Source organism: Elephantulus edwardii, unplaced genomic scaffold, assembly GCF_000299155.1.
Source record: "Elephantulus edwardii isolate Elephantulus edwardi_28Jun2011 unplaced genomic scaffold, EleEdw1.0 scaffold00022, whole genome shotgun sequence".
Classification (NCBI taxonomy): domain Eukaryota; kingdom Metazoa; phylum Chordata; class Mammalia; order Macroscelidea; family Macroscelididae; genus Elephantulus; species Elephantulus edwardii.
The window spans coordinates 11,376,713-11,391,432 of NW_006399772.1; the positions used below are offsets into that span (position 1 = coordinate 11,376,713).

The 14,720-nt window shown below is 41.3% G+C and overlaps 1 protein-coding gene across 1 annotated transcript in view; it reads right to left on the reverse strand.

The window, feature by feature from the left end:
* The window catches only part of LAMB4 (laminin, beta 4), a 129,578-nt gene that overhangs the window by 109,493 nt on the left and 5,365 nt on the right, over positions 1–14,720 (reverse strand). Inside the window, exons 2-8 of the mRNA XM_006882636.1 lie at positions 12,961–13,118; positions 7,744–7,879; positions 6,357–6,430; positions 4,938–5,126; positions 3,788–3,851; positions 2,946–3,160; positions 1,508–1,628 (exon numbers count right to left, since the gene is read on the reverse strand). Of these exons, the coding sequence (XP_006882698.1) occupies positions 1,508–1,628; positions 2,946–3,160; positions 3,788–3,851; positions 4,938–5,126; positions 6,357–6,430; positions 7,744–7,879; positions 12,961–13,118 (957 nt within the window). The remainder of the gene's footprint in view (positions 1–1,507; positions 1,629–2,945; positions 3,161–3,787; positions 3,852–4,937; positions 5,127–6,356; positions 6,431–7,743; positions 7,880–12,960; positions 13,119–14,720) is intronic.

Consider the following 14,720-nt stretch of genomic DNA (forward strand, 5'->3'; position numbering starts at 1 on the left):
ATTTTTGGATAATCTTCAGTAAAATCTTGCTTGCATGTGAAATCAGTGAGATTGTTCTGTAGTTTCCACATCCTGTTGGGTCACCTTTCTTTGGGATGGGAACAAATATAGACCTCTTCCAGTCAGTTGGCCAAGTGGTTATTCTCTAGATTTCTTGGTACAACTTGGTGAGCACGTCCAGGGCAGCATCTGTTAACTGAAATATGTCAACTGGTATACCATCTATTCCTGGAGCCTTATTTTTGCTTTAAAAAATTTTTTTTTTAAATTGACTTTTCATAGGAGAGTTTTAAAAGTTTGAAATTCTTTCATGTGTAACGGTTGAAGAGTCTGTAGTTGGTTGTAACCAAGTCCGTTTTGATTCACAGCAGCCCTATGTGTTCCAGGGCAGAACTGCTCTTTGGGCTTCTCAGGCTGTGATCTTTCCTAGCTGTGATGTTACAGGAGAAGCCTCGGAGGCACAATGACTAAGTGTTCAACTGCCAACTGAAAAATTGACAGTTCAAACCCACCAGTGAATCCACAGGAGAAAGATGTGGCAATTTACTTTCATAGAAAGTAGATTGTCAGAGAGAAAGATGTGGAGAGCTACTTTTTATGGAAGTGGATTGGCACATTGGTGGCCTAGTGGTAAGAAGCTGTGCTGCAATTCCAAAAGCACACGGTTCAAATCCACCAGCAGCTCCATGGAAGAAGAAATGGCAATTTCTCCCTGTGTGCAATTAACTGTCTCTGAAAACCTACTGGAGGGTCAGCTATGGGGAGGTTCCAATTTGATGGCACACAACAGCAATTTTCATAGAGATTACAGGTGAAAATCCTATGAGGTAGCTGTACTCTGTCCTAGAGGGAGGCCATGAGACAGAATTGACTCCTGATTTTGGAGAAGATTCTGGTCATGTCTCTAGGCTGCTGGCTGAAATGTTGTGAATCTGTGGGTCCCAGTTGCAAATTTCTGTCATCCTAATTGCATTGTTATTTGCCTTATTTTACTATCACTCAGGTAAAATAAAGAACTATGATATGAACAGAATCTTCTTATAGGGAGGCCATGAGGCAGAAGAAACTTGATGAAAACAAGTTTTATTTTATGTTTTTTTAAACATCTTAACAGTAGCAGATCAGGCCTTTTCTTCCACAGTACTGTTGGGTGAGTTTGAACCATCCACTTTTAGGTTAACATTTGAGTGCAAAACTTTTGTGTACTCAGGGACCTTCATTGAAGATATTGTTGTTGTTGATGACAACCGTTGAGTTGAAGATACCGTTGAGTTGATGACAACTCATAGCGACTCTATACACATAGCTCTGAACCCTGCTCCATCCTGAGCCAATCTCACTGTCTCTGACACACTTTCCCTCATCACTCCAGTTACGGTGTCAAACTGGGACCCAGAGATTCTCCACCATAGCAGCCTGCAGTATCCCAACATGAACAAAATCTTCTCCAGAACTAGCAAGACTTCAACCCACCATCAACCCACCCTGAGAACTCAAAGCCACTTACGTTTGCAGGTGCTGTCCTGGGGGCCTCCAGCTGGCCTCCAAGGGGCATCTTGGAAGAAGTCCTTGCACTGCTCACAGTTCGGACCATCCGTGTTGTGCTGGCAGACACATTGACCATGGACCTGCATCAGGCAATTAAATAAAGTGGTAAGAGGAGCTTTTCCTAGAGGGCTTTGGGGTTCTTTAAGTGGAAAATGAAATGTGAGATGTGGGGCTTACCAGGGTCTTAGTATCCTATATGTTGATTACATTAGCAACCTGGACTGCTTTTTATTTTTTTTAACTACCTTCCACATTTAAAAAAAAAATTAAGATGTTTGGCAAATATTTATATCTTTTTATTTTCTGAAGTCTAGGTTGAGAGCAGACATGACAATTTTCACTAAAAAGAGGGACAGGATATGGAAGGACGTGTGTGTGTGTGTGTGTGTGTGTGTGTGTGTGTGTGTGTGTGTGCATGTGACTTTAGGAGCATAACAGAAAACGAAAACAAAACCCCAGTTCTCATTGCTGTTGAATTGGAACCAACTCATAGCAGGCTTTCCACTGGGTTTCGAAGTCTGAAAATCACGCAAGAGGAGCTTGTCAAGCTTTCTCCCTCTAAGCATCTGGTAGATTTGAACTGCTAGAGAGGTGTGGCCTTTGGATTAGCAGTGCGACTCTCTCTACTTGACCACCAGAGCTCCCCGAGGAAAATAAGGGGGTTAAAAGAAAAACCATTTGTGAACAGGTATGAGGTTCTCTTGAGTTTCCACAAGTACCTTCAATTGGGCACCTGCAAGGGAGAAAATTTCTCCAGTGAGCCCTAGAGGAAATTGAGTGTTAGAAGAGTCTTTACAGCAAGTCTTGTATGATTATGCCTAATAGTTTAAACATACTAGCAATCACACTCCCTAGAGCTCCATATTGAAATACTCTTCTACCTCAATCTTTTAAGATGAGCTTCAAGAATAAGAGACATCTGCAGTGTGAGGACAGAGTCACGTGTAACAGAAGCATGTTCCTTAAATTGAGCATTTCCCTATATCAGGTGTTAATGAAACACCTTGACATGAAGTACAGGGCTTATACACAATAGAGCCTTACTCAGCTTCTGCGAGAGAAAGCATGTGAAACGACAGTCCTCTCCTTTCCCTAAAAGAGAGAGTGAAATGATTTCCCGTCCCTAAAAGACAGAGTGAAAGCAAGAGAAGGAATGCTGGGCTGTCTTGATATCAGAATTTCTGTTCATTTGTTCAGTGATGGAGCCAAGATCTTTACTGGGTGCTCAGTATGTGGCAGAAGCCACCAGAACGTCTGCTTAGAGAACCCAAGGAGAAGGCAAGTTCTTTACCACCTGCCTCAACACAGAGCTGCCTGTTCTAATCTACACTCAGCACTACAACAGTCCGGGGCAACAGGAGGAGCCGATTGACTCCTCTTCTGAAGTCATAACTCACCATTCCGGGGGGGCTGAAAACATCTCCTCGCACCTTCTGCATCGGGCTGCACTCACGGGCATGACCGTTACAAAAACAGCTTCCCCGGACAACCATCTCGTACAGAGCATAGTAATATTTATCCAGGGAGTCATTTTGCCTCCTTCCAAGCAAAGTGTCCCCAAGAGTGTGGAGTTTGGTAAAGTTTATCCTCAGATTTGTAAGGGTCACAAGGTCTAGAGAAAGAAAAACAATGAATCAAAGTACTCAAGGAACCTTCTTGATTGATAAACCCCGTAATATACTGAGTCCGTACAAATTCATAGCTTAACCTCTATCAGGTTTTCAGAAGCTGTAAATTGCATGGGAGGAGATTACTCATCTTTCCCCCCCCCCCACAAAGTTGTTGTTATATGCATCAAGTCAACTAGACTCATCACGACCCTATCACACAATAGCTCTAAACACTGCCTTATCCTGAGCCAATCTCCATGCCTCCAATAACCCCATTACCCCAGTGACTATATCATCCCAAGCATGATGTTCTTCTTCAAGGACTGGTCCCTGCTGGCCACGTGCCTAAAGTATGTGAGACAAAGGGCCAAAATCCTTGCTTCCAAGGAGCTACCTGGTTTCATACTGTCTAGGACACACTTGTTTGTTCTCTCAGCAGCCCATGTTATGCTAAATGCTCTAGTTGGTGGATTTGAACCACCTGCCTTTGGATTGGCAGCACAACCTCTTACCACTAAACCACCAGAGCTTCCCATAATGCACAATAGAGATGCTATAATAAGGAATGCATGCTCAGACCATGAGGTGTTTAAAAAGGAATTGACATGGAATTATAAAGTGACTCATACCCTGGATATAAGAACTGTATGGATTTTCTATTTCAAAGGTAGGATCCAAAATCTTTAAAACAACCTGTAAAAACAAATAAAAGTCAATGAATAGACTTCTTCCCAGAAGCTTAATAGTCAAATAAGATCTCAAAGAAGAGATCTTGACCTTGTAAGAAGGCCAAACCATTGCATCGCAGTTGGTATAAGATGCAGATTATCATTTGAGTTCACAAAAAACAAAATATCAAGAATGAAAAGGAATGAATGAATTAATAAATTAATTAAACCCATATGAATAATGGGTCCATATGGATAGAAGTGGTAGTAACACTGGTGGAGAGAGCCCTTAGGCTGGGTTGGGCTGGAGTGGGGGTGGTTGGTGGTAGTGGGGGTGGTTGTTGTTGGTGGTGGTGGTGGTTAAAACCACAGAGTTGGAAACGACTCACAGCTCCCTCTCCTATGGATTTTCTGAGGCAGTAAATCTACACGGGGGAGACCGTCCGTTTTTCTCTGAGGAGCAGCTGGTGGATTCAGACCAGGAGTCTTTGAGGTAGCAGCACAATTTCTTGGCTGGAGTGGAGGGCTCCCAGTTCAGCCGATCACCATGAAGGTGGACCTGGTGGGGAATTGTGGAGCTGTCTCTGCCACCAGTTCTCTCAGCTCAGTCTGAGAAGAGAACTCTCCAACTCCATCCATTTTCCCTCTGACCTTCTGCTGGTCGCCAGCTTTGCTCAGAATAGTAATGCTGGCAAAGTTTGGCTGGGTCATGGCCAAGGAGATGAGACAGAGACTTCAGGCCTCCTGCTATAGCCTGAATGCTCTCCCAGGCTAGAGCAGGGCCCATGTACTCTAGCTTTGTGAACAGGCTGCGGGATGGCGTTTCAGGTCTGCAGCCCACTCCACTTCAGCTGGGCCCTCCTGTGCTGGACTTTTTCTGTGCTGCATGTGTTACTTCCTTGGTTTTGAAATAAATTCTGAACTCATTTCAGTTTAGATGCTTTTTATTCTTAAAAAAACCCCACCAAAACAAACCAAAAGCGATAAATCCCACACAGTTCAAGTTGCTTTTTGGTAAATGCTATTGAAATGTTAAGATTCTTAATTAACCAGATTTGCTAAAATTTCATTTAAATAAGAGAAATCCAAGGAGGAAGGAAGGAAATGCTACCTCACCACCAGTGGAGGGTTCAATATCCGAATATCTGGAGTCACAAACAAGGTCTCCCACTTCCTGGGCCTGACCTGATGTGATGCTGGGAAAGGAAGCGGCACAGTCTTTTGCAAAATACTTGAACACTTTCCAGGTATGTCCATAGTCTGTGGAACGCTCGATTAACATTGCAGCAGGCCGAAAAGTCTGTAAAATAGGAGCTAAACTTGTAATGTTTCATGAAGCTAGATTCTATTACTTTTAATTCAGAAAGTGTATTATTTTCTAATTTCATTTTCCAACATCTAATTTTTAAAAAGAATGTCCTTCTATAATAAACACAGAAACACACTGAGAACTCTTTTGAGAAGGTATGCTTGAGTACATACCTACTTTCTCCTCAGACTCTAATTCCTCTTAAAACATATAGTTTTGTGAATTAGTAATTGAAGAAAGAAGAGGATAAAGATGGTGTGAAATTAAAGTGTGAATGTAAATAATATTTGACACAATTTGCATGCAGTTCTCTTAGTCTGGAGTTTTTGCGTGGTATAACTAGTTGACGAGTTCAGTGGCTAACCAAAATGCTCGAGTTTCAAGTCCCCTGAGAGGACCTTAGAAGAACAGGCTAGATCTAGGTTTCTGAAAAATCCTTCATTAAACATCTTATAGAGAACAGTGCTAGTCTGACCCCTGAAGTATGGACACACAGAGTTAGAAGTTATTTAATTGCAACAATTTTTATTATTTTCCTCTTTGCCTCCAATGCTGTTTCTCTGAGAAACTCTTATATATACTTCAAAACCGAACCATAATGTTTACTCTGATTTTCTTTAGCTGTCTCCCATGAAGAACTTTCCTAAATTTTGTAATATGCCTCCATTTCTGCCCTTATCATTCTGTATTATAATTTACTATTTCTGTTCGTACAGCTTGCTCACTTTAAAGAGCTGTGAGCTCTTTAATGGCAGAGTGGTATTTTTTCCACTTTGTATTAATTTTTTTTACTAGGCTGATATAAAAATCAGTGTAATTAGGAATGACACAGGGATTTTCCCTGGCATCTAATTTTGGCAAACACTATTCGATTTTTCGTTCTTTCTTGACCACAATCATTCCAATGTCCCTATATAATTTTTACTTCCTGTTCTTTTGTCCTGAAAATTATCTATCTAGCGCTTGTGGTTTTTATTACTCCACTATTTGGAATTTTCTTTTTTATCTGTGTCTTCCAGTCTTTTACATTATTTTGTTTTTGATTAACAAGCAGTTTTGTTTTGTTTGTTCCCATCCAAGAAGAAAAGGTCAGATGAGAAAGCTCCATTCTGGTTTGAAATGATGGCTTGTTTTCTGCAAGGAAATGAAGAAGTGAAATACCAGGTAAAGACAAAATATTCTGCACGTAGACAAAGGGGCAACAGGCCTGGATGTCTGTACCTTAAAGGTCAATATAAGATGGCTGAACTGAAATACTGCCTCTAGGTCCAGTCTGATGCTGACATGATCAAGACCTAAAGAAAAATTCAGAGAGAAGAAAATCAGTGATTTTGAGGGACCCCAGCTCCTCACTGCTACTTGCTTTGAAATAAAATCTCTTTGCAATTACATGGCAATTGTAACCTTTCTTTTCCAGACTCTGGATACTCCATGTTTAGAAGATCTGTGTCAGAGCTATTAATGGGCTCTGTCCTGATGGCACCTATGCTTACGTTTTGGTGGTAACAAACACAACCACTGTGTGGCAGTATTACATACCACCAAGGGCTGTAACCTTTGCCATAGGTGGAAAGAGGGTTTATTTCCTTGCATACTAGTCTTTTTTTATTTTTTTTATTATTTTGTGTGCGTGTACCGTCAAATCAGATCTGACTGGTACAGGAGGATATTGCGCCTCCTTCTCCGGCAGAGCATCTGGTGGATTCGAACCGTGTTCCTCTGGGATTGCAGTGCAGCTTCTTGCCACTAGGCCCCCAGAGCTCCCCCTTCCTTGCATACTAGTCTTAACTGAACAATCAATCTTTAGCTTGATAAAAAGAAACATATCCTTTTCTTCTACTACTGCTAGCAGTTATTTGAACTAAAGTTTATTGTCTCTTGTCATAAAACACAGTTGGGAAATTGTTCTTTGGAGTGGGAAATCTCGGGGCTTCTCTAAGGCTGAGGAGAAACCCAAAGTTCTGGTCGGGACTTTGAGCTAATTAACTAGAATCTGTTGCTAGTATGAGTGAGCATGGGCAGCCCCAACCTAGACACGTAAGATGCTCAATGGCTAACCTAAAAGTTGATGGTTCAAATCTACCATGAGAGGGTGATGTGGTAGTCTGCTCCCTTTAAGATTACAGTTTAGGAAACGCTAGGAAGCAGTTCTAGTCTGTCCTATGGGGTCACTATGGGTTGGGAATTGGCTTTACAGCATTGAGTTTGTTTTTACTTTATGTGTTACAGACGGAACAAGCCAATGATGCCTACTCTCAGTTTTCCTCTAGGTTTCTTTAGTTGGTGTACATATATTTCACATTAGGTTTAATTTACCAGCATCCTATAAATTTCCTTATTTTTCACAATGAAGAACAAAAATATGTACAGATATTTTCTCCTTTTATGTAGAAACAGTGATGCATTCTTGCTTAAAAATATTTTGATATTTCTAAAAAATTATTTAAGTTGAAAAGAAATTTTTCTCTTATATGGGACTTGATAGTTCTTAGTGATTCTGTTCCATTCCAGTATAACTCCTTGGTGTGACATTATTAAGACAATGCAGAGAGAAAGATACTATATTAGAATATGAAGAAATAAAATTCAGAAAGGATTTCAATCATACCATTTTCTGATTGCCACCACTTCTTTTCTCTGTCTGGTTCAAAGCTTGTAATTACATTCTCAATGGTGTGGCTGTTGGGTTGAGTGTACGGATCATATGGAAATCTGGAGTCACACATGAAGCATTTTTGTTCCCTCTGGATAGCAACACCATTAAAATGAAAAACAAAGGATTATAATTGCTTATTGTCAATCTCAATTTAAAAACAAGCTGTCCTTGCTATATTTGTCTTTCAATCTGGCTAAAAATAAAATGCAGAGGAAATTACAAGATACCAGATTTTCCCCATCAATAGATGCTTAAACATAATAGACTATATTTAAATATGACCTAGAAATTGTATAAATTTATTCATTTGGGCCCCAAATGCAACTTTGTGTGGAACTAATTGTTGGGGTCTGAAAATGATTTTAAAGCATAGAGTAGTAATTAGGCTTTATTTCTCGAGTTAGAATTACTTCCTGGAGTAAAAGAAAGAACTCTTTGGCAAGAAATTAATTTTTGAAATGTCCTTAGAGCTTTATAGTTTTTGGTACAAAAAGCTCCGAAGGCTCTTGGGAGATATTTACTTACGTGGTAACAGTGAGGTCCACCCCTTCTCCTACTCCTAATTTAGAGTCATTGCCCTGGAGGTGGTGTCCTGGAGGAGAAGGCCCATCTTTCTCCCACTGAGATGTCATCTTCGGATTGGCAGCATGACTTTCTATGATTTCTGCCCTCAGAGCCCCTCTTGCCCACAAACTTGTCGTTCCATTAGAGGGAATTAATTACAAGTGAGGAGACTGCACGTCTTTCTCTCACAGAGCACCTGGTGAATTTGAACCATGAGCTGGAGGGTCAGCTGTGAGTGGATTTCAACTTGACGGTACATAACAAACAACAGCTGGTAGTTAAAGGGACTGAAATCTCTATGATGTTGTTGTTGTTTTGTGTCATTAGTGGGAACTGACTCACAGCTGATCCTCCAGCAATTTTTAGAGGCTGTCAATCACACAGGAGGAGATTCCTCATCTTCCTTCCTTGCAGCCTCTGGAGGATTTGAACCTGTTGCTAGTGCAGTTCCTTATCACTAAGCTACTGGCACCCCCTCCTAGAAAGTCTTATTAGTGAACTGGAACTAGTTTTGCCTAGAACAAATTTTTTTAAAGGTTACAAAACCCTGACCTTTGCCTTTGCTTAACTGAATGCATGCATTTGTGATTGCGTCCTGAGGCGCTCTCCATGGAGTTCTAAAGGTCTGCCAGTGGTCAGCACAGTTGCTCCAGCTAATATGTGTAAGACTCTGAAAAGGCTTCTGCAAAGCTCCCAGGAAGCAGGAAGAAGTTTGTTACCATTTTCTGGGCTGGAAATGATTTTTGATAGCACAATGTACTGTTAGGTTCTCCATGAATGTGGTTTCTTTGTCCGAACTTACCATGGCTTGCAAGGTGCTGTATGGTCTGACCTGACCCCCTTCTTAGCCTTTCCTCTACATTGTTGCCTCTTGCTCTGTTCTACGTCTAGCTGCACCTGCTCTTTGCTATTCCTGGAGCCACCCACCTGCTCCAGCGTTTGCTGTTGTCACTCCCAGCTGTTTCTACCACCTGCTCCTTCCCTTTGTCTACAGAAATGCTCCTTAACCTACTGCCAACATTACTCTATCCCCTGGCCACCATCCACCTTTTATCTCTTTACTGTTTCTATGGCCCTTATATAGGGAGCTCTGTCTGGTGGGGCCTAATGCATAGGGAGTTGCACTACCAACTGGTTCAAATCCTCCAGATGCTATGAGGAAGAAAGATGGGAAATCTTGTCTTGTGTGATTTACAGCTTGTGAAATGCTGCTGGAGAGTCAGCTATTAATGACACATAATAACAGCACAACCTATCATTTCAAGTCCTTATAACCACCCATTGTTATCTGTTAGGCCCCGTCGAGTTAGAAGCTTTATGTGTTACTTGTTACACAGGATCAAGTTGGAACCATAACAATAACAACAGGTGGCTGTTACTTGTTATATATCATCAAGCTGACCCTCCCGCAGGTTTCCTGAGGTAGCAGCTCACCAGGGAGATCACCCTTCTTTCTCCTGCTATCACTACCTGAAACTATATTATACCATTGGTTTATTTCTTGTCTTCAACATTGAAATTCACACTAAGTAAAGACAACACTTTTTATTTTGATTGTTACTACATCTCAATTACTCAGAATAGTCCCTAGTATATAATTCCTTGCTGCCTCCTGCGCCCTCCTCATAATGCCCACCCTACTGAAGCGATGTGCTGCGATGTAGTCACTCTGTCAACCATCTCTTCATGCCTCTTCTTTAGCTGAGCGTCTGCTTTTCCCAGGACTGGTACCCCCTGCCAACATGCTCTAAGTGTGTGAGACAAAGTTTCACTGCCCTTTCCGCTAAGGAGCATCCTGATTATATTTTTTTCCAAGATATGTTTGTTTGTTTTTATACACTAGATTAAAAAGAATTGTTAAAAGAGTAAATGATTTATTATTATTACTTAGTAATTTGTAATAATTGCCTAATGATTATTCTAACGAATAGAATCTATCCAGGTAAATTAGCCATTTGAGGGTGTACTGGGGTTTTAGTGCTATGGAGTTGTGCTGCTAACTCAAAGAAAGGCACAGGGTTCAAATCCACTCATTGCTTCATGGAAAAAAGGTGACAATCTCCTACCTTGTGACCCCTAGGGGGTCAGCTGTGAGTCAGTTTGGACCCAATAGTATATAACAACAAGAATAACATATACTCAGATACAGTTCTATAATAAGTAGGGAAAAGCCATTCTCCCAATTGCATGAATGGAGTATTTGTAACCCCATCAGCAAAAATATTGTGAGACTAATATTTTGAGGAACTTTCCAGGCCTGAAATTTATAATTGTCATTGTTCTCAATAAGTAGAAACCCACCATCCTCCACATGGTATAAATGTTTATCTAGGGCTTGTAGCTTGTAATATTTTGTGAAACCGGACAGTATTTTAAGGTACTTTCCAGCCTCAAAATTTGTGGTTTACATTCTTTTCTAGACAAATGAAGTCTCTTCAGTTTTATTTCCTTCTGTTTTGCGGCAATAGCTTTGAGGAACATAAATACCAACTTGGAATTATCGTCAGTTTGTTGGCTCATGACAGCAGTGGTTGAAGAACAAGATGGGCAGTGCTAGCTTTGGAAAGTTTCTAATATTAGAGTGGAGGACGACTCTCAGGTCTTGGTGCGGACCAGCAAAGCCCCTTGAAGAGTCATCTACTTCACTTGGCCTTGAGTTGGACAAAACTCCCGCTGCGTCATTTCCTAGCACACGTAGAGCACTGGCTTTCTTACACAAGTACTTCCCAAACTCAGAACAGTGCTGAGCACCCACGTATTGTCTCCACTTATTTATAATCACCATCCTTTACTTGGAACCAATTAGGTTTTGGAGTATTTCCCAGAGACCTAAACGAACTGCTTTAAATGAACAATTCACGGAAGAGCCTGCACCTGACCACTAGGTTTATGTCCAAGTTCCTTCCTGCACAGCGTCTCATTTAAGAGGCTGACATGATTGTCACAGGCAGCCCAGCAGGTAAGATACCCTGATGACCTCAGATGCCCGTGCTGCTCCCAGATGACAGGGAGGAAAACCCAAGACACAAACTGGAAGGCTATGGATTCTTTCAGGAAATGGCTCTTTAAGAAGCAAGGCTCATGGTGCAAAACTAAGTTGGGAATTTCTAGTCTTTAGACAATACAGTTTACAAGTACTGTGGAGTTGTGTCAATGAAATCTAAGTTCCTCATCCTTCTATCTCTGTCTCAGGCAGAACAATGGGAACTCATGTTCAGCATAATGGCCTCGAGGCCCTGAGGAACCTTCAGTCGTCACTGAGAGCCAAAGGTATGTGGTTCAAATCCACCAGCGCCTCTCCTCTCATTCCTTGGGAGCAGGGTGAGCAGTCCGCTGCAGTTTTGATTTATAGCTTTCGAGATCTGATGGAGTGTCACTATGAGTCTGAGCTGACTTGACCACAGTGTGCTTTATTTTGCTTTCAGACTTTCTGTTGGACTTTGAGGTAAAGTTTACAAAGGAGTTGGCGTTCCACTCAATCATTCCTACACATTTGGTTTTATGACATCCATCTCAGGGCTCACATTATAATAACACCTTGCGCACTTCCTCCCTTCTCTTCTCCGCTCTGTTTGCCCTACTTTCCTACCCTTTTCTGCTTTCTGAGCTTTGTTCCCCCCACCCCGCCCCCCACCCGTGCAAATGCAGCCTTTTTGATTTTGTGTGGTTGATTGTTGCAATGAGTGAATGCCTCACCAGCGATAGAGTTCCCTTAAAGGCTTATCTGTTGTTTCCGTGAAAGCTGAGTTTTTGGTTTTGCTGTTGTTGTTTGTGGGAGTCATTAGTCACTTTGCTGTGCTTTGACCCTACTATTTAGGGGAAGAAAGATGAGACATTCAACTTGTTTCCATAAAGGTTACACAGCCCTGGAAGGCCTAAAAAGCAGTTCTACAGGGCACGACAGGACAGGTTTACCCTGAGTTGGAAGAGCTTCTACTGCAAATGCGTTTGCTTTCTACACTGTTGCTGTTGTGTACGATCAAGTCTGAACCAACTCAGAGCTGACCTTCCAGTGGGTTGCAGGCTTTCAGAGGCAGTTTAATCTCATGGCGAGAGATTGCCCATTTTCCTCCTGCAGAGGAGCTGGTGGATTTGAACTGCATGCCTTTGGGATGGCAGCAGAGCTTCTTACCACTAGCCATAGGAGTCACTAAAGGAGCTAAAGTAGCCTAGCACTTTGTATTACTCATACTCGTTGATTGTGGGGGGAGCTGGAATCAATTCACAGTTGAATTTCTAGTGGCTTTTCAGCTGCTGTAACTTGTACATAAGAAGACAGTCAGTTTGCTACCACAGAGCTACTGGCAAATTCAAATCATCAGAGAGGTGCCACACGTTCCCTATCTACAATGCCACCACATTTCCCTAGTACATCATATGGTAATTTACTACCAGACACTTTACCAATAAAACACTTTTCTGTCTAACTTTGAAAGTATCAAGAAAGAAATTAAGCTATCCCCTATTTCTTGATCAGTCATGGTTTCCTGGACTGTGTCTCCTTTCTTCAGGAAGGAATATTGTCTTCTTTAGAGTGGTCTGGTTTACCCCAGAGACATAACTGGTTGACTAACATTCCAGCAAGTAAACGGAGGACTAGCTCACCTCGAGGTAGCTGAGGATGCAGTACTTCTGTGCTCCCTTCAGCCCGCAGGTAGAAGAAGCAGTGAGCTGGGCACCACGCCCCACTAGGAGATCGCCAGTGGGCGGACGGCAGGCACCCTGGCTGCAGTCATCCGGGGCTCTTGCATACCTGAGCAAACCTTGAACACAAAAGAAACAGCTCCATGGCAAAGCAGCCTGAGGCAGCACAAGGCCTGACAGACACCAGGTTAAGTCAGAGAGTGAACAGTCTGCTGATTCTTAATTCCAGTTTTGTTGTCTATTCCATTCTAGAGGCCTAGTATTAAGAAGACCCTGTCAACTCAAAGGCAGGCGATTCAAACACACCAGCTGCTCCTGGGAAGAGTGATGGGCAGTCTCCTCCCATGCAATTTATAGCCTCTGAAAACCCACTGGAAGGGCCGGGTATGAGATGGTCCTGACTCCACAGCATACAACAATGACGATTTTGTTGTTTATGAAGATTCCATTAGTGAAGGCTGGAGGTTCCCTCAGCTGGATGGAACACACCTAACCTGGAGGATAACTATGTTCCCTGTGCTCACCAAGAAATGATGCTGAACGTGGAGAAACAGTAACCTTCACACCTTGTTGATGGGAATGTAGACGGAGTACCTACTGTGGAATACAGTTTGGCCGTTTCTAAAAAAATTAAGGGTACAAATACCACATGACTCAGCAATTTCATTTCTAAGTATGTATCTAAACTCATTGAAGCAAAAACTTAGATAGTTGCATATTAATAATGTTCATTGCAGAATTGTTTGAAATAGTCTCAAAGTGAAAACAACCCATACATCCATCAACAAATGAACAGATAAAATGTGATGACATTATCAAGTCATCAAGAGAAGTAAAGTTCAGATAACATACATGTTAGGACACAACACTGGAAGTACTATGGCGAGTCAAATAAGTCAGACACAAAAGGCCACATACTTTATGAAATATCCAGAATGTCTGAATGCGTAGAGACAAATGTGGACTAGAGGCTAATGGACTTGGGGGAATGGAAAATGGAGAATTCTTGCAAAAGGGCATTGAGTTTCTGTTTGAAGTGATGCAAAACTTTTGGAAATAGGTAGTGGTGATGATTGTACAACATGGCAAATGTAATTCATGCTACTGAGTAGTACACTTTTAATATGACATTTTTTATTATGTATTTTACCACAATAAAATGTTTTCTTTGAAAAGAATACTGAGAAATAAATTTGGGAAATTCTATATTCTTTTCTTTGGATGGTGTGCTGATGTTACACGTGGATTAGCTAAGCGTTCCTGTAGAGTGATTTATTCTTTTAGACAAGTTTCATCCTGAATTCTTTTACTGCTATTGTTGGCTTAGAGATTTAACATGTTTTTATAACTTGACTTGGCCAAACTTGTTTTAATAAGATGTGTGCTTCTCAGCAATCGAACTGTTCCAGAACTTAGAGAAATTGAACCATTATTCACATAAGTAAAAATCTGAATTTCTTTTAAAATATAAGCTTCTTGAAAAAAAAAAATATATCTTGAAACCCAAGTAGTTGAACTTTCATGCCTCAACACAGACTCTGAAAAATCCTTTCTGGATAGTTTTCAACTGCCAGATTATTGCATCAACAATAGGTTGGAATAGAATCAGAGACTAAAAATGCTTATCTCTTTAGATAATTCATGTGTTCTTCAAAACTGGCATGTACCTGAAAAATAGAATATTACTAAAAATTATGCTACAGGGTCTGAGACCTGGTGGT